Source organism: Mesoplodon mirus, assembly GCF_964341445.2.
Source record: "Mesoplodon mirus genome assembly, chromosome: 6".
Lineage (NCBI taxonomy): Eukaryota > Metazoa > Chordata > Mammalia > Artiodactyla > Ziphiidae > Mesoplodon > Mesoplodon mirus.
In genome coordinates, this window is record NC_138982.1 from 72,862,830 (window position 1) to 72,890,766 (window position 27,937).

The 27,937-nt window shown below is 39.7% G+C and overlaps 1 protein-coding gene across 1 annotated transcript in view; it reads left to right on the top strand.

Annotated features, from left to right (window-relative positions):
- PLCH1 (phospholipase C eta 1) overlaps positions 1 to 27,937 on the top strand; it is a 237,608-nt gene that overhangs the window by 111,930 nt on the left and 97,741 nt on the right. Inside the window, exons 3-4 of the mRNA XM_082626141.1 lie at positions 21,894 to 22,040; positions 24,303 to 24,547. Of these exons, the coding sequence (XP_082482267.1) occupies positions 21,894 to 22,040; positions 24,303 to 24,547 (392 nt within the window). The remainder of the gene's footprint in view (positions 1 to 21,893; positions 22,041 to 24,302; positions 24,548 to 27,937) is intronic.

Genomic DNA, 27,937 nt, shown 5'->3' on the forward strand with positions numbered 1-27,937 from the left:
TGACAGATTCTAGGTCTATCCACCTCATTACAAATAGCTCAATTTCATTTCTTTTTATGGCTGAGTAATATTCCATTGTATATATGTGCCACATCTTCTTTATCCATTCATCCGATGATGGACACTTAGGTTGTTTCCATCTCCGGGCTATTGTGAATAGAGCTGCAATGAACATTTTGGTACATGTCTCTTTTTGAATTATGGTTTTCTCGGGGTATATGCCCAGTAGTGGGATTGCTGGGTCATATGGTAGTTCTATTTGTAGTTTTTTAAGGAACCTCCATACCGTTCTCCATAGCGGCTGTACCAATTCACATTCCCACCAGCAGTGCAAGAGTGTTCCCTTTTCTCCACACCCTCTCCAGCATTTATTGTTTGTAGATTTTTTGATGATGGCCATTCTGACCAGTGTGAGGTGATACCTCATTGTAGTTTTGATTTGCATTTCCAGATAAAAATTCTTAACCTCATAGAACTTATTTCTAGTGGGAGAGACAGATATTATAAGTAAAACAGGAAGATTATAACATTTAAAATATGTAGCCTCTTAGGACATTTATGTTTTTGGACTATGACACATTTGAGAAGGTGGGCATCTTGACAGTAGGAAACTCTTGATACCTCCACCAGGGGAGCTATAGACCCCTCTCAACTCTCAAGAGTGGCGTTCTTCACGTTCTACCACATCTTCTGCCCTTTCTCTCCCCTGGCCCTGTCAGTAAAACTGATCATCGTAAAAAGGGAGATATTGTACTTAGGAGTTCTTCACACTTAAGGGAGGGGAAACAGAGTCATAAAAAAATATTTTATGGTAGCTTGTTGTCGTCAGTGGCAATGTTAGCAGTAGAAGTGAAAATGACTTTTGTTTTCCAGGAAAGAATTTTGATGTGTCATCTAAGAGGGATAGGGCAAGGAGGTCAGCCTAGGAATCTGGCAAGTTAGAAACAAGTTTTTTTATTAAGATCACAAACTCAAATGGGGGTTACTTCCCTAATGTGAATGCCATGAGCATTCATAATATTACTATTACAGGTCATGTGCAGGCTGTCCTCTTTTGTTTACTAGTAAGATTCCCATAAATCAGATGAAACTTTAAGAAATTCTTCCTTTCCCTCCTTGTTTCCTCTCTCTTTCTCTCTTTCTCCCTTTCTCCTTCCCTGTCTTTCTCATTTTAAATTAACTGCACCAGGGAATTTTTTTTTCCTTTTGTAAGATCTTCCTTTAAGCAGAGCCCTTAACAATCTTCTGTGATCAAGCATTTTAAAGTGCCTACATGGGCATGGCTATATAGAGACACAGTTAAATTGACTTAGGCCCAGTCATCTCAGAATGACAGATGAGGAAGGCAGAAAATTGTATTACAAAAACCGCAGCTTGGACTGGGAAATATTTTGTCTCTAGGGATACACTGCTTTATAGCTGGTTTGTTCATGGATATGATGATGGCTCTAGAAGGTACTAGATACTTGATTCAGTTGTCCTGAATAATTCTAAATTCTGGACTAGAGCATGGTAATTGATTTAAAGGACATGTGCCTTTTTGGTTTTGATAGAGATACAGGGAGTAGTGAGTGCTTGCAATGGGTTGGAATAGGATACTTTATAACAACAAATCAGCTGGTTTTGTAGGGTTTCCACTTGTAGCCTTTTGGTAGCTGGGATACTTATGCCACTGAGAATAGCTCTTTTAACACAGTAATTATCATTTGCTGGTATGACCCTCTGAAGCCACATCCACCATCTGACAGAGCTGGTGGACACTGTGAAACTACTGAAAGCTGCTTTAGATGAGTCAAGCTGGCTTGAACGGCTTAAACCTTGGATCCCCACATTTCAAGAACAGAAGGAAGGGTACATTGGTTGGAAATATGATTCCAGTTAAATGAACCTTGTTGGTTATTTTTATGTTCCTGAATTGAATACTTAAAAACAAAGAAGAGTCCTTCTGGTTATTCGTTCACCTAGAATGGACTTGTTCAAATGGCCAGTAGTGGTGATTGTTTCCTAAATACCGACAGATGCTTTTGCATTATTCATCAAAAGTGTTTTCTGTCATTAGAATCACACTGCTTTCACAGTGCTGCAAATGTTTTCTGAGATTTAAAGAAGATGTGGGCCTAGTTGGTGCTTTTTTAGCTTTCAGATCTGGATTGTGGGGATAAACTCCGATGTTTGAATTGCTCTTGTTCTGCTAGAGGAAAAGAATTTCTGATTACAGCACTTATTAGCAATTGGAGTGCTGAGTCAGTTGCAAAAATTTAAAATAGCATGCAGACTGGGATGTAATTGTCCTGTGAATAGATCTTTAGAGAAGCAGCCTAATGGGATGAGGGTCTATATGTTGTTGAATCCCATATGAATGTTGTCACCCAGGGCAGGGTGAGCAGACATCCTGGGAAGGCTTGTGCATCTCCTGGGTGTTGACTTATGCTGCTGCCTCAATGGTTTTTTTTTGGACTGAAGTCCTATTGCTCCTGGTACATGCATTATGTTTAAACATAGCATAGCTTGAATTTGGCAATGATCCTAGCATTATACTGAGGCTTATACAATCACTTATGTGCAAGAACACCATCCCATTTTTTTTTTTTTTTTTTTTTTTTTTGCGGTACGTGGGCCTCTCACTGCTGTGGCCTCTCCCGTTGCGGAGCACAGGCTCCAGACGCTCAGGCTCAGCGGCCATGGCTCACGGGCCCAGCCGCTCCGTGGCATGTGGGATCTTCCCGGAACGGGGCACGAACCCACGTCCCCTGCATCAGCAGGCGGACTTTCAACCACTGCGCCACCAGGGAAGCCCCATCCCATTTTTAAGGCTTGTGGTTTGTTTATTGGATCTACTACTATGCTTTTCTGAATTTACCAAAATTACCAGAATTGTTTTCTGTCTTATGCTTTGCTATGGCTCTAAGTCAGGCAAATGTGACTTAAATATGGATCAGTAAATTTTTTTTTATTAGTTTCTGCTTTATAACAAAGTGAATCAGTCATACACATACATCTGTTCCCACATCCCTTCCCTCATGCATCTCCCTCCCTCCCACCCTCCCCATCCCACCCCTCCAGGCGGTCACAAAGCACCGAGCTGATCTCCCTGTGCCATGCGGCCGCTTCCCACCATCTATCTACCCCACGTTTGGTAGTGTATATATGTCCATGCCTCTCTTTCGCTTTGTCACAGCTTACCCTTCCCCCTCCCCATATCCTCAAGTCCATTCTCAAGTAGGTCTGTGTCTTTATTCCCGTTTTACCCCTAGGTTCTTCATGCCATTTTTTTTTTTTAAAAATTCCGTATATGTGTGTTAGCATACGGTATTTGTCTTTCTCTTTCTGACTTACTTCACTCTGTATGACAGACTCTAGGTCTATCCACCTCATTACAAATAGCTCAGTTTCGTTTCTTTTTATGGCTGAGTAATATTCCATTGTATATATGTGCCACATCTTCTTTATCCATTCATCCAATGATGGACACTTAGGTTGTTTCCAGCTCCGGGCTATTGTGAATAGAGCTGCAATGAACATTTTGGTACATGTCTCTTTTGGAATTATGGTTTTCTCAGGGTATATGCCCAGTAGTGGGATTGCTGGGTCATATGGTAGTTCTATTTTTAGTTTTTTAAGGAACCTCCATACTGTTCTCCATAGTGGCTGTACCAATTCACATTCCCACCAGCAGTGCAAGAGTGTTCCCTTTTCTCCACACCCTCTCCAGCATTTATTGTTTCTAGATTTCTTGATGATGGCCATTCTGACTGGTGTGAGATGATATCTCATTGTAGTTTTGATTTGCATTTCTCTGATGATTAATGATGTTGAGCATTCTTTCATGTGTTTGTTGGCAGTCTGTATATCTTCTTTGGAGAAATGCCTATTTAAGTCTTCTGCCCATTTTTGGATTGGGTTGTTTGTTTTTTTGCTATTGAGCTGCATGAGCTGTTTATAAATTTTGGAGATTAATCCTTTGTCAGTTGCTTCATTTGCAAATATTTTCTCCCATTCTGAGGGTTGTCTTTTGGTCTTGTTTATGGTTTCCTTTGCTGTGCAAAAGCTTTGAAGTTTCATTAGGTCCCACGTGTTTATCTTTGTTTTTATTTCCATTTCTCTAGGAGGTGGGTCCAAAAGGATCTTGCTGTGATTTATGTCATAGAGTGTTCTACCTATGTTTTCCTCTAAGAGTTTGATAGGTTCTGGCCTTACATTTAAGTCTTTAATCCATTTTGAGCTTATTTTTGTGTATGGTGTTAGGGAATGATCTAATCTCAGACTTTTACATGTCCTTGTCCAGTTTTCCCAGCACCACTTATTGAAGAGGCTGTCCTTTCTCCACTGTACATTCCTGCCTCCTTTATCAAAGATAAGTTGGCCATATGTGCATGGGTTTATCTCTGGGCTTTCTATCCTGATCCACTGATCTATCTTTCTGTTTTTATGCCAGTACCACACTGTCTTAATTACTGTAGCTTTGTAGTATAGTCTGAAGTCAGGGAGCCTGATTCCTCCAGCTCCGTTTTTCGTTCTCAAGATTGCTTTGGCTATTCGGGGCCTTTTGTTTTTCCAAACAAATTTTGAAATTTTTTGTTCTAGTTCTGTGAAAAATGCCAGTGGTAGTTTGATAGGGATTGCATTGAATCTGTAGATTGCTTTGGGTAGTACAGTCATTTTCACAATATTGATTCTTCCAATCCAGGAGCATGGTATATCTCTCCATCTATTTGTATCTTCTTTAATTTCTTTCATCAGTGTCTTATAATTTTCTGCATACAGGTCTTTTGTCTCCTTAGGTAGGTTTATTCCTAGATATTTTATTCTTTTTGTTGCGATGGTAAATGGGAGTGTTTTCTTGATTTCACTTTCAGATTTTTCATCATTAGTGTACAGGAATGCCAGAGATTCTGTACATTAATTTTGTATCCTGCTACTTTACCAAATTCATTGATTAGCTCTAGTAGTTTTTCGGTAGCATCTTTAGGATTCTCTATGTACAGTATCATGTCATCTGCAAACAGTGACAGCTTTACTTCTTCTTTTCCGATTTGGATTCCTTTTATTTCCTTTTCTTCTCTGATTGCTGTGGCTAAAACTTCCAAAACTAGGTTGAATAAGAGTGGTGAGAGTGGGCAACCTTGTCTTGTTCCTGATCTTAGTGGAAATGGTTTCAGTTTTTCACCATTGAGGACAATGTTGGCTGTGGGTTTGTCATATATGGCCTTTATTATGTTGAGGAAAGATCCCTCTATGTCTACTTTCTGCAGGGTTTTTATCATAAATGGGTGTTGAATTTTGTCAAAAGCTTTCTCTGCATCTATTGAGATAATCATATGGTTTTTCTCCTTCAACTTGTTAATATGGTGTATCACATTGATTGATTTGCGTATATTGAAGAATCCTTGCATTCCTGGAGTAAACCCCACTTGATCATGGTGTATGATCCTTTTAATATGCTGTTGGATTCTGTTTGCTAGTATTTTATTGAGGATTTTTGCATCTATGTTCATCAGTGATATTGGCCTGTAGTTTTCTTTCTTTGTGACATCCTTGCCTGGTTTTGGTATCAAGGTGATGGTGGCCTCGTAGAATGAGTTTGGGAGTGTTCCTTCCTCTGATATTAGTAAAATTTTTAATAATAAATTTGGATCAAACTTTAGGGTTAAGAGAAATGACTTTTAGGAATAAGGCAGATATTTTTCTGTTAAAAATTAAAGATTAGAAGTAGTTTTTGTGGTAACTGAAAAAGAATATTTTAAATTCTAAAAACTTTCTCCATCATATTAAGGTATTTTAGTATTTGTCTTTTAATTTTCAAATCTTTTTCAGTTCTTATTCCATATGGGCAAATAGCATATTAGATATTTAAACAAAAAAGTTATTTTTAGAATATTGCTTGTTAACTGTAAACAATGGAAAACACGGAAGAAAGTGAAGAAAATTATGAATCATCCATAACCCTGTAATCCAGAAATGACTACAGCTGGCATTTTGGTATAAAGTCTTCTAGTCTTTTCTCCTTTTCTTGTCATGTACAGTATACAGATGTAATATTGAAGCCTTACTTTTGTGTGATTCACTAAAGTGCAGGAGTCAGAAAAAAGCAAATGTAGATGGTAGATACCAAATGAGTGGATGAGTCATCAGAATAACTGAAAGGGCTTATAATAATGCTGCCTCATCCATAATACAGTGAAATCACATGGATAGCTCATGAACAGCTTTAGGAAGTTTACTTATACTTAACTTGGAGTTCTGGGAGAATAAAATATTTTGATTAGATGAGCCCTGTGGCCAGCTAGGTGACTCCACTATACTCTGAAAGGTCTAATAAAAACACTTTCAGTCATATTATTCATTATTAGCAGAAATGACGATACATTGATTGCCACTAAGCTGATAGTTATCATTTCTCATCCATATTGACTCTTACTCTAACCTTAGTTTTAAATGCTAAAGAAATCACTGTTCCTGAGATAAACACAAATCAATCCCCAGCTTTTATTCATAAATACTTTTTTTTCATGGCGACAGATAACAGTCGGGGATCTCTTTTAGATCTGTTCATCAGGAACCACAAAATTGTTAATCCAATAAACAAAAACGTGTGGCATCACCACTGTGTGCCAGGCACTGTTCTAGGCACAGGGAATCATGAGTTAATAAAACATTTCTATTTTTGTGGAGCTAACATTTTAGTGGGAAATGACAGAAAATAAAGTAAATGGCTGTTAATAATAGACAACCAGGAGGCCTCCCCAGTTTGGGTGATCAGGACCTATTCCTCTGGGTTACTTAATTCTAACCTGAATTGCAAGAAGGAGTCAGTGTTGCAAAAATATGGAGGGAAAGCATTAGAGAGAGCAGGGACAGTGAGTCACAGTGAACTGGGGAACCACGTGGAGCCCAGTGATCATAGGAAGAGGAGTAAGAGAGACAGGCTGGAGGGAGATTGTGTAGGCCTGTAGCGAGGAGTTTGGGATTAATTATACTTATTGTGAGAGGCTGTTGGATTTTTCTGAAAAAGGCTACTTGACCTTTAAAAAATACCACATTAATAACAACAACAACAAAATAACCCAACCCAATCACAAAACGGGCAGAAGACCTAAATAGAGAAATGCAAATCAAAACTACGGGATATCACCTCACCTTGGTCAGAATGGCCATCATTAAAAAGTCTACAAATAATAAATGCTAGAGAGAGAGTGGAGAAAAGGGAACCCTCCTACACTGTTGGTGGGAATGTAAATTGGTGCAGACGCTATGGAGAACAGTATGGAGCTTCCTTAAAAAGTTAAAAATAGAGATATATGATCCTGCAGTCCCTCCCCTGGACCTACATCTGGAGAAAGCTCTAATTTGAAAAGATACATGCACCTCAATGTTCACAGCAGCACTATGCACAATAGCCAAAACATGGAAGCAACCTAAATGTCTCTCGACAGAGGAACGGATAAAGAAGGCGTGGTACATATATACAATGGAATACTACTCAGCCATAGAAAAGAATGAAATAATGCCACTTGCAGCAACATGGATGGACCTAGAGATTATCATACTAAGTGAAGAAAGTCAGACAAAGACAAATACCATATGATATCACTTATTTGTGGAATCTAAAATATGATACAGGCATTTCCCTGATAGTGCAGTGGTTAAGAATCTGCCTGACAGTGCAGGGGACACAGGTTCGATCCCTGGTCCAGGAAGATCCCACATGCCATGGAGCAACTAAGCCCATGTGCCACAGCTACTGAGCCTGTGCTCTAGAGCCTGCGAGCCACAACTACTGAGCCGGCGTGCCACAACTACTGAAGCCTGTGCTCCTAGAGCCCACGCTCTGCAACAAGAGAAGCCACTGCAGTGAGAAGCCTGCGCACCTCAACAAAGAGTAGCCCCCACTCGCCACAACTAGAGAACGCCCTCACATAGCAACAAAGACCCAATGCAGCTGAAAAGAAAAGATGATACAAATGAACTTATATAAAAAAAAGAAACACACTCACAGACATAGAAAACAAACTTATGGTTACCAAAGGGGAAAGGGGATGGGGAGGGATAAATTAGGAGTCTGTGATTAGCAGATACACACTACTGTATATAAAATGGATAAACAACAAGGACCTACAGAAAAAAAAAACCACAATAGCTATGACATGGAGAACTTTTATGAGGGGAAGCAGAGAGGTCAGCTGGAATGCTTAGCCATCTAGGAGAGAGATGATGGTGGGGTTTGAATCACCAGGTTGCCATACTGACGGAGAGAAATGGTGGATTTGGGTTGTGCTTTCAATGAAGAGTCAAGACTTTGTGAAGGATGGAGAAAGGAAACAATGATGACTTCTTGGTTTTGGGCTTAAACAATTTAGGGGTTGGTGAAGCCATTTACTGAGATGGGGAGGCTGGGGCAGGAGCAGGTTTAGGACTGACATGATGTTTAAGATTCTTAGATATCCCAACGCTGTCATCCGGCAGTTGTACATAGACGCCTGAAACTGAAGGTGGAGAATGGTGCTGGAGATCTACACTTGGAGTCATCTGTGTGTGGAGTGGAATCAATACCCCAGGATTAGGCCACATTGCATAGGGTGGTATAGAAACCAAATGTTCCTTCAATATTTGGAAGCAGTTGTATTGTCCTGCCATAGAGTTTTCAGTGATTCAGAGTCTGCTGACAATACCCTGAGCTGCTAGTTTCTCTGAGCTCTGATATCATTTAGGAAGAAGGAGAGAAACTAGTGTTTGTTGAAGGTGCAATGTGTGCTGAGAATTGAGCATGACACTTATTATACTTCATCTCATTGAATCTTTACCATGATTATTGTGTTTAACATGTGAGGTGACTGGCTCAGAGTCAGCTAGGTAGGCCAGGTGACAATGTGACTGATAAATGAACCCAGGATTTGAATGCAGGTCTTTGGACTCTTTTTTTTTTTTTTTTACTTCATCATGTTTGCAGTTGGCAGAATTGCAAAGGAGTGGCAATATTTTATTTTGCTTGCTCTTGCAAACTACATGCAATTTTAAAGTAAATATAACACTTCCCATATGTTACAACAATTTTTTTTCAAAGCAGTACTGGCTCATGGCAAAGACAAGAAAATCCTGTAGCAGTACAGAAGGCTTTAAGGTAGGAATTGAAATATCCTTGTCTCTTCCTCTTTAAGTACCAGTACCATTACTTTTCCACAAATTCCAGAAATTTTCCAAGACTATATAACATATATTTATGTATGTTACAAAACTCAAATAGAATTGTCATACTCTAAATATTGCTTTGTAACTTTTTATTCACTTAATGTATCTTGGACAGCTTTCTCTTTTGGCAAATTTAGATCTATTGTATTATTTTAAATGACATCATAATATTTTATGATTAACTCATAATTTATTTAATCAGTCCTCATCGACATTTAGGTGGTTTCTAGTTTGTTTTTAGACAATTACAAACAAGGTGGTAGTGATCATCCATATTACCTCTATTTCTTGCTTTATTATGCCAGTATTTGTACAGGATAAAGCCCTGGTACTATGACTGCAAGGTCAAAATGCATGTTTATTTTAAATTTAGGTAAATATTGCTAAATTGATTCAAATAATGTTACCTAATTTATCATCTTATTATTAGCCCTGCAACTTCATCCACAATAGCTTTCTTCACATTAAAATTTGTGCTTATGAGGTGAAATATCATTTCACTTTTTACTTTAAGCTTTTAACCATGAGTAAGGTTAAACATTTTCTTCTATCTATTTACTGGTCATTTCTTCTGTGAATTGTCTCTTCTTATCCTTTTGCCGGTTGACTTGCAAGAACCCTTTAGATCATGGATATTAATCCTTTTTTCTGTTATGTCTCTTTGCAAATGTTTTCTCCTAATCTTTTGCTAATTTTGAATTATGTTTATGGTTTATGTAGATATTTTTACATGTAGTTAAGTTTATCATCCTTTTCCATTAGGACTTCTATCCTTTGCCTATGTTATAGAAAGCGTAGAATCCTTACTCTGGAAAAGCTTCTACGTGGACGGACTGAGTCATATAGCGTTGCTTATGTGCTTAAAATTGTGTAGACGACAGTGGCTGAAATAGGTCCTGCATTCCATTGACTACTGATGTCATATATGACTCTCCCAGTGTCCTGTGTTTCTGACATTAAGACAGCTGTCAGGTGTTCATCAACTTTCTGCCTACCTCCTACTTTTTTCCTGGGCTACAGCTCTTTCTTATCTTTTGGTTCTTTCTCACTGACTCTCTTCTTCACCATCGAAAGCTTTGCTTCCAGTTGCTTCTTCTTATCCCTGCCACCATTGTGTTTAATATTTCCTCTTCTTTCTTGATCCATCCCTGACACTCTCCTGACCCTCCCTGACATTTTTTCTGTCCCTTGTCAATTCCTGTATGCTTCCCAAGGTTTACCCCACCAGTCATAGGGTAATCATGGACACTTCTCAGCCCTGCTTGTTCTTGCTTGGTGGGCATCCTTATACTGCTGAAGAAGTGTGAGAATGTTTGTGTTCACATGCTCATGCGTGTGTTAGTGTGTGTAATTATTTCTGAATGCAGAGAGACTCAAGGAGTCTTGTAACCAGTTAGTTTTGGTTTTAATGCTGGCCTTTTCATGGGGGGGGGGACTGACTATTTAGAAGACTTTATAGCACATATGCTCTGATTATATATGCAAATTTTGCTTAAAAGAAGTTTTTGGGTTTTTTCATCTTTCTCCCATTTTTAGATCTTTCTACTTAAAAAAATGATTTTAAGATCTGTAGTCAGTGATTTGGGATAACGACTCTAATCAAAATGCCACAAATAAGCTATGGTGAATGCTCAGTTACTTAGTGATGTTTACGTGGTATTAAAAAAACAAAAATGGAAAAGCTTATGATATTAGGACCAGGGTTGGGGGGGACAAACGATTTTTGAAAAATAAACCTGAGGGGATATGCTGAGGCATTTTCCTTACCACGGGGAGATCTATTATTATTATTTTTTTTAGCATGGATTTCCCCCCCGCCCCCCACAAAACCACCTGCCGCAGAAATAAGGTGCCTGCTTTAAACGCCGTACAACTTGGTTTCCAACTGGCTGTGGCTGGAAGGTGTCAGGCCTGCTTCAGCTCAGCAGGTGGTCTCTGACTCCTTCAGCCCTTGGGAGACCGTTGGCCTGAAAGCAACAAAGCCTTGGGGGTAGGGAAGCTCTTTGTTTTCTAGAGAAAATGTGATCTCTTCCTCCATGTGGTTGCTGAGGGATGTAGAGGCTTAAGTGTAAGAACTGCAAACTGCTGGGGGTTTATGAATTTGTTAGAGTACAAAATAGACGTTCTTTTAAAATGCAATTAAAATAAAACGCAGGAGGTAAGTGGAAAGTGTGTACAGTGACTTTAAGAAATAAATGAGACACTAACAACCTCAACAGACACTTACTCTGTGTTACTGTGTGTAGCCCACTGTGTAAGTTTCCTGTCGAGGTATCTTGCTTTTCAAAGAAATCTCTCTGGTTGGGGTGTAGGTGAGATCAGATAAAATGCGGACTGGTCATACGGCTCCGAAATAAGAAAACACCTCTGCCCTACTTAGCAGGTAATTACAAGTTAGAGTAGATCTGAAATTGTGAGGTGCTGAGCAGCTCCCAAGGGGACAAAAAGTTATAGAGACATAATCAATAACGATTATTTGAAAGTCAGAATTTCATATCTTTTAACCCTTGCTTTAACTGGGATATTTCATATTTTTTTCAGTAGGGGATGAGACTTTGTGCTAACATCCTAATATACAACCGAGCTAGTAAGCCTTTGCTTCTTTCATTTAAGTGACTCTGAATTAAGTGCTGCACCTGGGAAACTGATTGGCTCCCACTGACCACATGCTAAACAGGTACCGTGAGCAGTAATGGTGCCTGGAGCTGTTTTCCAAACTTAAATGGGCCTCAGAATTACCTGGGAGAGCTTTTAAAATACAGATTCTCAAGCAACAAGGATTTCTGGAGATGTGGTCCGGGAGTCTGTTATCTCAAAGAAAGCCAAGCTTGGGGACCGGTTGCTGCCTTAAGATAAGCTGGATTTGTCCAAGGATCACATTTGACTTCCATCTCCTAACAGCTGTGTACCCTTCCATTTTGACCTAACTATCAGTCAAACAACAAGCTAGCATTTTGAAATTAATGCATGGTATAGTAAACTTTTTTTTTGTTTGTTTGTTTGTTTGTTTTTTTTAATTTTTTGCTTTATAACAAATTTAATCAGTTATACATATACATATGTTTCCATATCCCCTCCCTTTTGCGTCTCCCACCCACCCTCCCTATCCCACGCCTCCAGGCGGTCACAAAGCACCGAGCTGATCTCCCTGTGCTATGCGGCTGCTTCCCACTAGCTATCTGTTTTACGTTTGGTACTGTATATATGTCCATGCCGCTCTTTCACTTTGTCACAGCTTACCCTTCCCCCTCCCCATATCCTCAAGTCCATTCTCTAGTAGGTCTGTGTCTTTATTCCTGTCTTACCCCTATGTTCTTCAATGCATGGTATAGTAAACTTTTAATTCTTCTTAATATGCCCAGTAGAGATGCTTTTTTACTTTGACATGGCAGTTTTTGTAGAACTAAGGGAAAATATTTTACTGGTTTTAGGGAAGGTAAAGCCTCACTAAGTCCCCCTGTCCAGTGTCACCAAGGAAACAACTAAGATGAGGAGTAAGCAATAAATGAAACTGGCTTTCTAGTTACTAAGAAGAAATGCCAAGGTCTAATTTTTACTGTGTAAACAGAGTATTTATAATTCATTTAAAGTAATCACAGCTACTGTTTGCATACTCTAAGTGGGAAGAAAAAATGTGCACAGACCTAGAACAAGAACAATGTAAAAAATGCACCAAGTGCTCTTATTATTTTCATCAGGGGTCAGGCTCAAACTCTGTCTTCTCTGGAGTTCACCTGATCCATGCCACATTCCCCACCCCTATTCCTTATTGTCCCTATTTTTTTTGCATCCAGCCCCCTATTTTATTGTTATTTTTACATGCTACTTATTAGAGTTGTCATTCCCATGAAGTTGTAGTATCACTGTGATAAAGTTTACAAAAGCTAGACCTGGTATATTATAGATTTTTAGTATTTGCTATAAAGGGTCTAAGGAACCAGCAAACAGATTCCTTGTTTTTATAGGTGAGAAAATTGGAGGCAAAGCTGTTGGAAAGACTTATTATGAGTGATGAGCCAGTTAGCAGCCTAGACAGGACTTGAAGGCAGGCAGTCCACATCATGGAACAGAATGAGAGTTGCTCCAGGGCTCAGGGCACCTGATTTCAAACCTGGCTCTGCCATTTCCTAGCTTTATGACCTCAGACAGGTTCTTCATTTCTCTGACTCTATAATGAGATGCAATTAATTATCTCTACCTACTACACAGAGATATTAAGAGGAATAAGTCACATAATATATGTCAGTAGTCTTCAATCTGGATATCCAGTAGAATCCCTGGGAGGACTAAACACATCAACAAACAAAATAGATGCCCAGTCCAGTTGTACCCTGAGAGATGCTGATTTAATTGGTATGCGGTGGGGCTTTGTGATCAACACTTTTAAGGAAGTGCCCAAGTGGTTTTAATGTGCAGCCAGAGTGAAGAACCATGAAAGAGCCTTTTTGGATGGCAATGGTCTTTATAAATACAGTTCAGTATTTACTGCGGCTTGGGAATTTTGCTCCCAAGTATTCAGTACAATGTCATATCACTAAATAAATGAGAGAACAGGATCTATAGTCTACGTATGTATATATATATACATACATACATATACATATATGTATACAAACCATATTGTTGAATGGTGACAACATTGTCATTTCTTATCTTATGTTGACTTAGAAAACTCTTTACATAGTAGATGGAACTAAATTTAGAATTTTAAAATTAATTCATATAGCCCTTCCCCTGGGATAACATTAAAATAAAATCAACAAAATGATCTTGTTATGAATTCTTGTTTGTATTTCAATTGTTCCCCAGGGCTAACAATTATGGACCAGAAACAATTGTTGAATATAAAACAGGTCTTATTAAAAAAGAAAGTATCATGTGAAAGGCTGTAATAAAATAGAAAAAAGGTTCTGACATTTAAAAAATTACTGATTAATTCATTTCACCTTTCTTTGACCTAAATTCTCCCATATGTATTTATCAACTTTGCAAACATAGTGACTATGTGTATACAGAATTTGCAAACAAGTTCTAGGATGTTACTGCTAATCAATTAATTTCTAAAAGCCTTTCAAATAATCTTCTCTTCTACACAGGAGTGATTTAGACAATGAAAAAAAAATCAATGAACTTCACATTGTTTGCTCTTCACTGGGAAGAATCATGACTTAATAAGAGTGGAGCTCTCCACAGCTGTTTGTAAGCACACTTATAAGCTGATATTATTTGACTTTAAGGCCTTATTACTGGCATGAAAGAGCATTTCAAGTGGAAGCCATTCCCTGTGAGAGCAGTTATATTTTATATAAAGATCATTTAAAAAATTCATATCTGTAGTAAGAGATCCAGAGGTTAATCAGCTTTTTTTTCCTTTAAAGTTATTCTAATAGACTTTTGGATTGAACTAGGCTTTCAGCTTATTGAAAGGTAAAATAATATTTGTGAAAGCCAGATCAGCCAGATCACAGAACTTAGAGAAAAATGTACTTTTAGGTTGAGGGAAGTAGGATAATCAGCAATACTCAGTGACCTTGCGAAGTCCACACAGCAAGTTAGTGGCAGAACCCAAACCCGAGCTCTTCTTGCTACCCCTCCTTCTGTCCCTCAATCTGGACTGACTCTGTCATCCAGCCCATCAACAAGGTGTCTCAGGACTCACTATGTACCAGGTCCCAAAATATGTTTTTGGTCTATGCTGAGACTTAAGCATACCCTTTACTTCTGCTCTGATGATTTTAGGAAATCTCCCTTTCCTTCCTTTGACAGAAACATTACCTGCATTGTTTGGTACTGTTTCCATATAGAAATGAAATTGTTTTCAGAAACAAATCCCTTTCAACCACACAGATTTACTCTGATCTGTGGAAGGTGGCAAGAAATCAATCCACATTTTTCATGTACCTTTTGGCTGAAAAGATTCTCTTGCAGAGGATCTGTTTTTTTTGGTTTTTTTTTTGCCCACTCCGCACAGTTTTTGTTGATCAGTGTCCCAGAATAGATGTGTTTACAAGAGAGTGCAAGTGATATTTTTGTATGGCCTCAGCACAGGCATGGCCATGAGGCTGTATGTGAGAAACTGTCTCAAGGTGACCTTTAGAGCAGAGAATGAGCAGGGCACCAGGTGTGCTCATTACTATTGGAGGGGATTTTGCTTCTTGGCCTTTTAGAGAACAGATCTAGGAAATACAAGATCTGTATGCTTGTGTATATGTACACACAAGCATACAAATACATACACAAATACTTGTGTCTATGTGTGTATGAATTTGTTTACTTTTTGTGTTTGTTTCCACTCCTCTCATTCTCACTGATTCAATTTTAACTTTGAACATGTAGGATCCTACGAGCGGTATCAGTCCCTTCCTCACCCTCTTCACTCAATTCTCTCCCACCCTTATAGGTAACCAGCTTCACTGTTTTCTGGGCTATCCTTCTTATATTTCTTTTTGTAATGATAAACAATATTTGTATATTTAAAAAATTCCCATCCTTTTTTATTACACAAGAAGTAGCATACTATAAATGTATATATGCTTACTTAACACTTTGCCTTTTTCACTTACTATTATCTCCTGGAAACTCCGTATCAGTTCATAGAGATCTTATTATTTTTTATAGTTGCATAGTACTGCCTTGTGTGCATGTGTATATTATTTTATTCAGCCAGTCTCCCATTCTGTATCATTTTTACCCTAAGTGACAGTGGAAGAGTTTCATGTGATGTAAGGGAAGAAGGTGAAAGAGAAGCCAAAACAAATGAACACAATCATCATAGGAACCTCAGAAACATTATGCTGAGTGAAAGAAGCCAGACACAAAAGGCTGCATATTGTATGATTTTCATTTATATGAAATATCTGCAAAAGGCCCATCTGTAGAGACAGAAAATAGGTTGGCTGGGATTCCCTGGTGGCGCAGTGGTTGGGAGTCCGGCTGCTGATGCAGGGGACACGGGTTCGTGCCCCGGTCTGGGAGGATCCCACATGCCGCGGAGCGGCTAGGCCACGCATACTGCAAAAAACAAAAAAACAAAAAACAAAAACAAAAACAAAAAACAGTGAGAGGCCTGCGTACCGCAAAAAAAAAAAAAAAAAAAAAGGTTGGTGGTTGTCTAGGACTGTGAGTGAAAATGGGAAGTGACTGCAAATGGGCATGAGGTTTCTTCTTGGGTGATGGAAATTTTCTATAATTAGATCATCAGGGACTTCCCTGGTGGCACAGTGGTTAAGAATCTGCCTGCCAATTCAGGGGACATGGGTTCGATCCCTGGTCCGGGAAGATCCCACATGCTGTGGAGTAACTAAGCCCGTGCGTCACAACTACTGAGCCTGTGCTCTAAAGCCATGAGCCACAACTACTGAGCACACATGCCGCAACTACTGAAGCCCATGTGTTCTAGGGCCCACGTGCTACTAAGCCCATGTGTTGCAACTACTGAAGCCTGCACACCTAGAGCCCGTGCTCAGCAACAAGAGAAGCTACCACAATAAGAAGCCTGTGCACCACAACCAGAGAAAGCCCACATGCAGCAACGAAGACCCAACACACCCAAAAATAAATTTAAAAAGAAAGTAAAATAAAATTAGATCATCACACAACTCTAAATATGCCAAAGCCATGGAACTGTACATTTAAAACATTTGAATTTTAATGTATGTAAGTTATATCTCAAAGCTGTCATCAGGTGGCAAGTATGGCATTCCTAACAGAATGTGATTTTCTCTGATTCGACCTTGGCTTAAAGACTTGAACTCACTTGGATGCCATATAGACTTAGTGGCAATGTTGGGCATCTCTCCTCCCAAATGATACTTTCTACTACAATGCTTCAAATAGGAAGTGTATTTCTTGACAGCATTTTCTGCTCGAGGAACTTAGTGAACTGTTAAACCGTAAGGAAATTTACTTATTTTAAACTAACTGTGGCGGAAATGATTGATTTAATCCCTTTAAAGAGATGAATTCTAAAGGACCTTATAGACCACTTTGTTATGCCTTTTATTTTACAGATGAGACTCTGAGAGTTTTAAAACTCTAATTATGTAGTAAAGTTAGAAATGTAGTCCTCCACTCATCTGTTCTGCTCTTTAAATATTTATACTATTCTGTTACGCTGCGATTAAAATAATAATTATTAAGAGTCTGGGGCTTCCCTGGTGGCACAGTGGTTGAGAGTCTGCCTGCCGATGCAGGGGACACGGGTTCGTGCCCCGGTCTGGGAAGATCCCACATGCCGCGGAGCGGCTGGGCCCGTGAGCCATGGCCGCTGGGCCTGCGCGTCCAGAGCCTGTGCTCCACAATGGGAGAGGCCACAACAGTGAGAGGCCTGCATACCGCAAAAAAAAAAAAAAAAAAAAAAAAAGTCTGTAAAAACATGGAAAGCTGTTTACAATACAAATGAAAAAAAGCAGGGTGCCAAATGGCTGAAATATCGTGATTGCAACCAATATGTCAAATTTGTATTCATATTGAGGCCTGGAGCACAGTAGACAAAAACAGTATGTGTGTTATGTAATGGGCTGATGGGCATTTCTCCCTTAATATTCTTGAACATTGTTGCACTGTATCCAAATAAACTTCTTTTCTAAAAATATTAAGGCTACCACAGGGAGAATGTGATATCAGAGACATTGTTTGTTGCTGCCTGAATCTGTAACCTGTATTTGCAGACTTTCCCCAGATACCTTGCAGCAATGGAGAGGTGTGTGATGAGGTTACATCATCCTAAGCCTCTGGCACTCTTCCCTTGTTTTCCTGCCCCTGGAATTTTGCCTTTGTCTCCTTGTTTCTCACCCTATTTTATGGAATCTGCTGATCTGGCATGGCTGGTGAATGACTTTTATAGTGGGTACTGTTACCTATCTCAACTGAAGGTAGAACATGAAGAGATTATGCTGACCCTTAAGTAGTTTAGCTGACACTGGAAGAATATTTTGTTTCTAACATGGGTGATTATTACCCAGTGGGAATGAGTTAGGAAGAAGGAGGGTGCTCCTTCTCTGGTTAGCTGTACAACTCCAATGGACTGTCTGGTTTGAGGAAGGGAGAAATGGGTTTAGATGACTTTCAAGATTTCACTAGACTTGATTTTTTCAAGGTGACTGACTATGTGGCTTTTTTGTGTGTGATAGGGAACATCATGGAGAAAGCATAAAGTGACTACATAAACACTTTAAGCAGTACATTGTTTCATACCTTAGCTCTGCCAAGTATATTTTGATCATATATACTTGTTCATGGCAATGGATAATGCTGGAGTTTTAGCCCATGGATGAGTTGGTGGGATAAATGTGAAGCTAGTGAATATTTAATATATTATTCAAACACACTCCCTCTCTAAGGGGTTGGATTCCACTTTCTAAAATGTTTGGGTTTCGTTGGATGATGCTAAGTGATAGGCGGTATTTATTAGCTCAAGTAAGTGATTAAACTTTTATATCACTGTGCTTTTCCTGTTAAAATGCTGAGAATATTGTAGCCATAGCAGTTCCATTTCAGGGAAAAGAAATGGGACTGTGGGGCTTCCCTGGTGGCGCAGTGGTTGAGAGTCCGCCTGCCGATGCAGGGGACGCGGGTTCGTGTCCCGGTCCGGGAAGATCCCACATGCCGCGGAGTGGCTGGGCCCGTGAGCCATGGCCGTTGAACCTGCGTGTCCGGATCCTGTGCTCCGCGGCGGGAGGGGCCACAGCAGTGAAGAGGCCCGCGTACTGCAAAAAAAAAAAAAAAAAAGAAAAAAGAAATGGGACTGTGAAAAGTAAAGGGAAAGAAGGGTCAGTGTGAATACAGTAGAGGGCACCATGCCAGATATATAAACAGTCCTTTCCGTTTATAGGTCTGTAGTCTTTGCTTTAGATCTCTGATGGTACAGTTAATTCAATTTTCTGTTCTGGTATAAACAGTTCATTTTATTCTCTTTTCCCAAATAGACATCTTCCTGAATTATGTTTTTTTATCCCACTACTCTTTTGCTCAGGAATATCGAGTGAATCTCTTATTGCTGTTGGATTTAAATCTTAGGCCAGCATTCCTAACCCCCGACACCTAGTCTTATCTGGCCCAAAGAATCAAATATCCTGTTAATCCCCTTTTAGGTCACTGTATACAGAGGACCATCTTTTCCTATCCTCTGATCATACCCCTGCTCTTTCCTGTCCCCAAGCCTCCGTTGACACTGTTTTACTACCACACTCCTCCCCATCCCAGCACACTGTATTCTCTTTTCACTATGGACTCTCATGTATTTTTGTCTTGGCATTTATTTTTTAAAATATCAGTAATAAAAGTGTAATAATAGCTACCATTTATAATGTTTATATTGTTCCAGGCACCATTTTCAGTACTTTACATGAATTAACTCATTCAGCCTTCAACAACATTTCAAGGGGTAACATTATTGCCATTTTATAGACAAAGACATAGAGGCACAGAGGGATTAAATAATGTGCCTAACCTCCTACAGCTAATATGTGGCAGATATGGAGGTCTATCCCAGGCTGTCTAGATCCAAACACTGTTCTGAACCATAGCTCTAAACTACCATTTATAAGTTATCTTTTTAAAGGTTTCATGCTCTTGAAATTTAACCTAAGTCAAAGTCTCCTTGTTCTCTGCTTCACCTCATTATATAGCCCTGTGCATGGTGCAGGGGGTGACTGTGAATATCTGCTTACTGATGTGACCTAAAGTCAGTGGCCAAAGAAGTTCTAATAGGTTTTTCTGGGAGTTTTGGCTTGCGTGGTTAGACTTGATGATTTTATCTTGATACACTGGCTGTCTTCTGTTCTCCCTCTAATTACTGGTGTGAGATGGTCAGGGTGACTGTCAAGAATTCAAATCTGTGGCTTTCATTACCTAACTGAATGGTGCTCAGTGGTAGGTAAATTTATTAATGTGCATGAAACCAAATCTCAAATTTTGTTCTGGGCTTCAAAGTAAACATTTTAACTTTGCGTGTTTTTTTCTCTTAAGCAGTATTTTATTACTTGTATATTTGGTATGTCATATGAAATGGGTAACAGCAACCTACACTTCACCTTTATGCAGTATCAAATCCCAAAACCATGCTTGATTTTGTGCAGTTCTTCCTTGATTTCTTTGGGAGAAGGAAAGGCTCTGCATGGAGGAAATAGTGGAAGTTGGTTATGTTGAAGTTACCTGGAGTACTCTGTGCATACAATGTTAAGCTTTGGGATCAGGTTTCTTCCTAGTAAAAACAAGTTAGCCAAAGAAGCCGAAGCCTAACATTGTTGGAGTTGACTTACTGTGTTTCTTTTACCTAACGGTAGGCTGCTTGATCAGGTAGGTACTCAGAGCCAGTTGTTCCTAGTGCTTTAATGGTTGCATCTGTGCCTATGTATTAGTCAGTGAAACAGAAGCTGTTTCTGGCTGATGCAATGAGAAAAGGGTGTTTGGAAGAGTATTGTATAACTTGGAGAACCAAGGGGAAAATGGAATAATTTGCCAGCCCCAGGAAGAGTAACTGTGACAATTGTAACATCTTGGGGTGGCCAACCAGGAGTGTCTCTTAAATCTTGTGCTTTGAAATGACTCAGTTCTGTTTTCATTCAGTGCTCTACTCAGGGTTCGTGTTCCTTGAAAGGGAGTCAGATTTGCTCTCAGCTTAAGTCAAGTGCCCATTTCTTGCTTGGGGTGATTGACAGGCCACCAAAGGCACATGGAATGGGAAAGAAGTATTTCCAAAGGAAAAGTGGGTGCTATTAACAAAGAAAGGGAAACAGACAACACCAACAGATACAGCTGCTCACTTCCATCAAGGTTCACCTCAAAGAGGAGAATTTAAATGATAGCATTAACTTGGATAATAAGTGATTTGGATTTAATCTGAGTTCAACCACCAAGTTATTTCTCTACTTAGAAAATCCTAGCAGCTAAATTCATTAATAAATATTTTATGTTTAATTGTGAAAACTTGATTTTTTTTCCTCATCACATTTTAAAACATTTATTTAGCTGTTTTCAAGCATACACAAAATTATAATGTGAACCCATATACAACTTCAACAATTATTAAAACATTTTGCCAGTCGTGTTTTTGTTAATTGCATTTTGAAGCGTTATCATAAGATGTTTTTACTGCTGGCTATATAAAAACTCACAAGTTCTTTTTGCTGTTTTTTTTTGTTTTTTTGCGGTACGCGGGCCTCTCACTGTTGTGGCCTCTCCCATTGCGGAGCACAGGCTCCGGACGCGCAGGCTCAGCAGCCATGGCTCACGGGCCCAGCCGCTCCGCGGCATGTGGGATCTTCCCAGACCGGGGCACAAACCCGTGTCCCCTGCATCGGCAGGCAGACTCTCAACAACTGCGCCACCAGGGAAGCCCAAAAACTCACAAGTTTTAACATGAAGTCTGAGAACTTGCTTTACGAACATAAATTCAAGCACCAAATTATCATTGATCTTATACCAAAAAGCATGTTGCCAGCTAGAACAAAAGATGCTTTGTTGAACAGTAATGCTTTGTTTATCTAGAAGTAGAATTTTATTTCTATCAGTAAGGCTTTTTACTGGTTTAAGCCTGATTAATCAATTCTTTAACAACTCTCTGTTCAGGTTACCTCTTCTAAGTTTGTCTTCTGGATCTTGAGCCTTTAGGGTGTGATCAGAAGTTTTATTTGACAGTAAGGTTTCTAACACCAGGACTCACCTGCATTGTGTGAGAGCTGAATGTACTCTAATCTTGTTTGCAGTTGAAAGATGCATGAGTGTAATGCAGTCCGGGACACAGATGATCAAACTGAAGCGTGGGACCAAGGGGCTCGTCCGGCTCTTTTACCTGGATGAGCACCGGACCCGCCTCCGATGGAGACCGTCTAGGAAGAGTGAGAAGGCAAAAAGTAAGACTAACTTTTGAATTCTCTGTTTGGCTTGACAGAGTAACACATGGGTTCTATTGGGTGGGCTCTGAAGCTTCAGATCCGTAGACTTTTCATATTTTTGCAAGTTTAAGGGTCAGTTGTTAGAGAATGTGAAGAGACAGAATAAGTGATGACCATTTTTACTTTTGTTAATTCTTTGGAGGAATTTAAATCCATAAAAAGTTTTCTTATCCATGAGTGCTGTAAATGGTAATATTTCCCCTGTACTGGAGATGTATTTTTTTAGTTGGGATATGAGGTTTTATAACTTGAGGTCTTTTACTTTCCTATAAAAAGTAAAGGACATCATAAATCCAGTGGGATTTAAAGTGTTTTGACATATTCTGAGCACAGTTAACTGATGAATGAATGAACAAAATTGTTTCAGTGATATCAAGTAAAGTAGTGTTGATCCGTCTCCTCTGTAAAGCCTCTCTCCCACACCTTCTACACTCAGCACCAAGTCCTTGCTGAGTCCCCTGTAGTGTCTCTCTCAGCTGCTTCCTCCCTCCTGTTTTCACAGGGGTCTTCTTCGTCCAGGGTCTCTTCACCTTTCCGGTGGCCTACTGCAAAGTCTCCTAACCAAGCTCCATTTTGCTAGTTTCTTCTGCCCCTATCAGAGAAGATGCTTTCCTCTTCAACTCATAGACCGCCTTGACTAATTAGGCTTACGTGATACACAAATTTATTCTCTCACATAACAAGAACCGCAGATTGCCCGGCCTCAGGCACGGGACGTTGAGTCTCTAGCTCTGTTTTCCCTGAGTGCCCTTGGCTCTGTCCCTTGCGTGTTGACATCGTAATCGAGGCAGCAGCAACCTGGCTTCACAGCTGATAGGATGTGAAGATGCAGAAAAGGACCTTCTCTTCAGTGCTTCCTTTTCAAGAGGGAAGAACCCCTTTCCACACGCTTCTCTCAAAGCAGGGTGCCCATGTCTCCTTGGTTAGAACTGGGTTATGTTCCCACACCTAAAGCAATCATAGGACATAGGAGTGGGACCACCCCACTGGCTTGGACCACCCCACTGGCTTGGACCCACTAGAACTTGCCCAGGGGCTGGGCATAGGCTCATTTCCCTGTGAGTCATGTGGAGAATGAGTTAGAAAGACGAATTGGGGCCGTGCCATTAAGGCAGAGCAGAGGCGTGGACGGTGTATATGGGCCATCAGTAAGATTGCAACCCTTCTGATTCATGCCCCCAAACAAGCAAGTAAACAAACAAAAAATACTGTCTTAGTGTAAAGTAATCCGCTCTGCAAGTGCTTCTCTGACACACACTTGCAGCATTGCTCCACTACCTAAATAATACTAATCTCAGGTCTGTTACTCCAGCTCCTCATAATCTAGCCTCCAGCTCGATTTATCTCTTTCCAGCTTTAGCTCCCATTACTCTCCCTCTTGAGCTTTTTTTTTTTTTTTTTTTTTTTTTTTTTGCGGTACACGGGACTCTCACTGTTGTGGCCTCTCCCATTGAGGAGCACAGGCTCCGGACGCGCAGGCTCAGCGGCCATGGCTCACGGGCCCAGCCGCTCCACGGCATGTGGGATCTTCCCAGACCGGGGCACGAACCTGTGTCCCCTGCATCGGCAGGCGGACTCTCAACCACTGCACCACCAGGGAAGCCCTCCCTCTTGAGCTTTTCAGTCCAGTGTAAATGGCCTGTTCAACATCTGTGGAGTGGGCCTCATGTTTCTGTATCTTTATGTCTCTTTCCCTGGGCTGCCACTGTGTTTTCCCCTCCGCCTCTCTAAGCCCGGCTCTACCTTTACCATCATAGCTTTCTCTCTATAAATCCCAATCACTTTTAGCTATGCTATTTGGTTACCACCAAATTTTTTTCCCCTTCAATTTTTAATTGCTGTTTTATGCATATTGTAAAACGTCAAAGTTGGCTCTAGGTCTTTGTATGTTTTCCTTGCATAAATGTATAAACTATACATTTGACATATTCATAGCCCCCTTTTCTACCAACCTTCTTGTCCTGCTGGGCATATCTGTCTTCCTGTCATAAAGTTCAATACATCCTGATGCAACACCTACGAGGGTGTTGTCTGTTTGTCCAGGAGAGTAAAGTAGTACATGGAGAAGTTTACTAGCAGGAAATGACAGAGCTTGTATTTCACATTCAGGCTTAATATCACGATTCACAGGCAATGAATTTTATTTTTAAATTTTAAGATGACTTTGCTTTGCCTACATATCTTCACCTGCCACATAACTGTGTATCTCTTTCCTCACAGTACTTATTGACTCCATTTACAAAGTCACCGAGGGTCGGCAGTCTGAAATATTCCACAGACAGGCTGAGGGGAACTTTGATCCCAGCTGCTGCTTCACCGTCTACCATGGCAACCACATGGAGTCCCTGGACCTCATCACCTCCAACCCTGAGGAGGCCCGAACCTGGATCACAGGCCTCAAGTACCTGATGGCCGGCATCAGTGATGAAGATTCCCTTGCCAAAAGGCAGAGGACCCACGACCAATATCCTCCCTAGAACTTTAATTCTAAACTGTGTGTGAGTGTGTGTGTGTGTGGATTAGACTATAGTTTTCTCCCATACTTTTGAGGCTTAAATCCACTTTCCTTGCTGTTTTTAAAATTTAATTTAATTTAATTTAACTTTTATTTATTTATTTTTGGTTGCATTGTGTCTTTGTTGCTGCATGCGGGCTTTCTCTAGTTGCAGCGAGTGGGGGCTACTCTTCGTTGTGGTGTGCGGGCTTCTCATTGCGGTGGCTTCTCTTGTTGCGGAGCACGGACTCCAGGCGCACGGGCTTCGGTAGTTGTGGCGCGCAGGCTCTAGAGCACAGGCTCAGTAGTTGTGGCGCACGGGCTCAGTTGCTCCACGGCATGTGGGATCTTCCCAGACCAGGGCTCAAACCCATGTCCCCTGCATTGGCAGGCAGATTCTTAACCACCGTGCCACCAGGGAAGCCCCCTATTGCTGTTTTTATCTTTACCCTTAGTACCTTTCTGTCTCCTCCTCACTCCCACCCCAAGTAAATGAATGAATAGAACATGTAGAAGCTTAAGCTTGCATGAACTGAGGTGCAGACTTCTTCTGAGGAGACTGGATTTACTTTCACAATCTGTGACATGTATGGCCGTTCTGACCTCAGTTTCCTTATCTGTAAAGTGAGAGTGTTAGGCTCGTTGACCGCTTTGGTTCCCTTCCTTACATTTTGAATGGTCTTAAGAATACATGTTCCCCCTCTCCATGTAGGAAATAGTACCACTTCCTTCCTTGGGTGTCATTGGAATGTGCACCCTAATTTTTTCCCAGAGTGGTGGTAAATTTGTGCTGCTCTAGCTATAATCCCTCACCAAGGGCACTGTTGGAGCAGACTGGAAATATTCAGCCCCTGAAAGGATGTTGACAGTGTAAAGGTCTAAGCTGATGAGCCATGATGTTTTTTCATCAGTGTTCACAGCATGCAGATAAATGCAACTGGGATTCATAAATGAACAAAACATAAACATAGGAATTAACTTTCTGTGCTTTTTCCTGCTAGTTTGGTTCCTAACTCCTTTACATTTGATAAAAAACAAATACTGAATCATTGAGAATGCTTTCTGGTGCAAGCCACAGAACCATCTAACAGTGCCTCAAACAATAAAGAATATTCATTTTCTCATGAACAAGAGATCTGAGATAGAGCGGTTCCAGGGTTAGTTAATTCAGTGGCTCAGTAATGTCATTAGAGACCTAGGTTCTGCCATTCTCAGCATGTTGGCTTGGTCCTTTAGCTGGCTACCCTTTGGTCCAAGAGAAGTGCAGCAGCTCTAAACACAGAGAAGTCCTGCCTAGAGGGAACAAAGTTTCTTCTCATAACCCACCCCACCCCGCCCTTTTTTTTTAAGAGCAAAGAAAAACTTCCCAGGAGCTCCACAAAAGACTACCTCTTATCAATGGCCAGAAATGCTGTTACAGGCCCATTCCTAAACCAATCTCTGACAAGAGAAATTAACATAATTGGACTTTGATCTCAGGACCCTTTTTGCATTTTTAAAAACTGAAGACTCCAAAGAATTTTTATGTGGGTTCAATCTATTGATATTTGTCATATAAGACATTAAATCTGAGAATTTCAAAAATATCTCACTAAAAATTATAATAAACTATTACATGTTAATGTATTTTTATGAAAAATAACTTTTTCAAAGTAAAAGAAATTATTGAGAAGTGTGGTATTGCTCTAGTCTTCTGCCAGTCTTTAAGGTTTTCTACATGTAAGATCATATCATCTGCAAACAGATAATTATACTTCTTCCTTTCAGATTTGGATGCCTTTTATTTCTTTTTCTTGCCTAGTTGCTCTGGCTAGAACTTCTAGTACTATGCTGAGAAGAAGTGGTGAAGGCAGGCATCCTTGTCTTGTTACTGATCTTAGAGGAAAAGCTTTCAGTCTCTAACTATTGAATATAATATTTGCTGTGGTTTTTTCATATATTGCTTTTATTATATTGAGGTAGTTTTCTTCTATTTCTATTTTATTGAGTGTTTTTATCGTGAAAGGGTGTTGAATTTTGTCAGATGCATTTTCTGCATCAATTGAGATGATTGTGGTTTTTCTCTTCATTATGTTGATGCAGCATATTACTTTGATCAATTCTTATATGTTGAACTATCCTTGTATTCCAGGACTAAATCCCACCTGGTCATGGTGTATAATCCTTTTAATATGCTGCTGAATTGTATTGCTGGTACAGCTGACCCTTGAACAATGCAGGAGTTGGGGTGCAGACCTCCTGAGCAGTTGAAAATCTGAGTATAACTTTATAGTTGGCCCTCTGTATCTGAGGCTCTGCATCTGTGGATTCAACCAGCTGCAGATTGTATAGTACTGTAGTACTTATTTATTGAAAAAAATTTCCCATATAACTGGACCCACACAATTCAAACCCCTGGTGTTCAAGGATCAACTGTATATTGTTGAGGATTTTTGCATCAGTGTAAATAAGGGATAATGATCTGTAGTTATCTTGTAGTGTCTTTGTCTGCCTTTGGTGACCTCATAGAATGAGTTAGGAAGTGTTCCCTCCACTTTAATTTTTTTTGGAAAAATTTGAGGATTTTGGTATTTGTTCTTTAAACATTTGATAGAATTCACCAGTGAAACCATCAAGTCCAGGGATTTTCTTTGTTGAGAGATTTTTGATTACTGATTCAATCTTATTAGTTATAGATCTATTCAAATTTTCTATTTGTGATATAGTCTTGGTAGGTTTTATATTTCTAGGAATTTGTCCATTTCATCTAGGTTATTCAATTTTTTGGTGTATAATTTTTTATAGTAGTGTCTTATAGTCCTTTATGTTTCTGTAGAATCAGTAGTAATGTCCCCACTTTCACTTCTGACTTTAGTAATTTGAGTCTTTTTTTCTCTTCATCCATCTAACAAAAGGTTTGTCAATTTTATTGATCTTTTTGATAAAACTACTTTTGGTTTCATTGATTTTTCTCAGTTGTTTTTCTACTTCATATCTGTTCTCATCTTTCTTATTTCCTTCTTTCTGCTATCTTTTTAAATCTGTTGAGACTTAATTCCTGCCCTCAAATGTGATCTATTCTGAAAATGTCCCATGTGCGCTTGGGAAGACTGTATATGCTGTTATTGTTGGGTAGAGTGTCTGTATATGTCTGTTAGATCTAGTTGGTTTATTGTGTTGTTTAAATTCTTTATTTCCTTAGTTCTGTCTAGTTCTATCCACTATTGTGAGTGAGGTACTGAAGTCTCCAATTATTATTGTAGAATTATTTCTCTCTTCAATTTTCACTATTTTTGCCTTATATATTTTGATGATCTGTCATTAGATGCATAAATGTCTATAACTGTTATATCTTCTTGCTGTATTGAGACTTCTATTAATA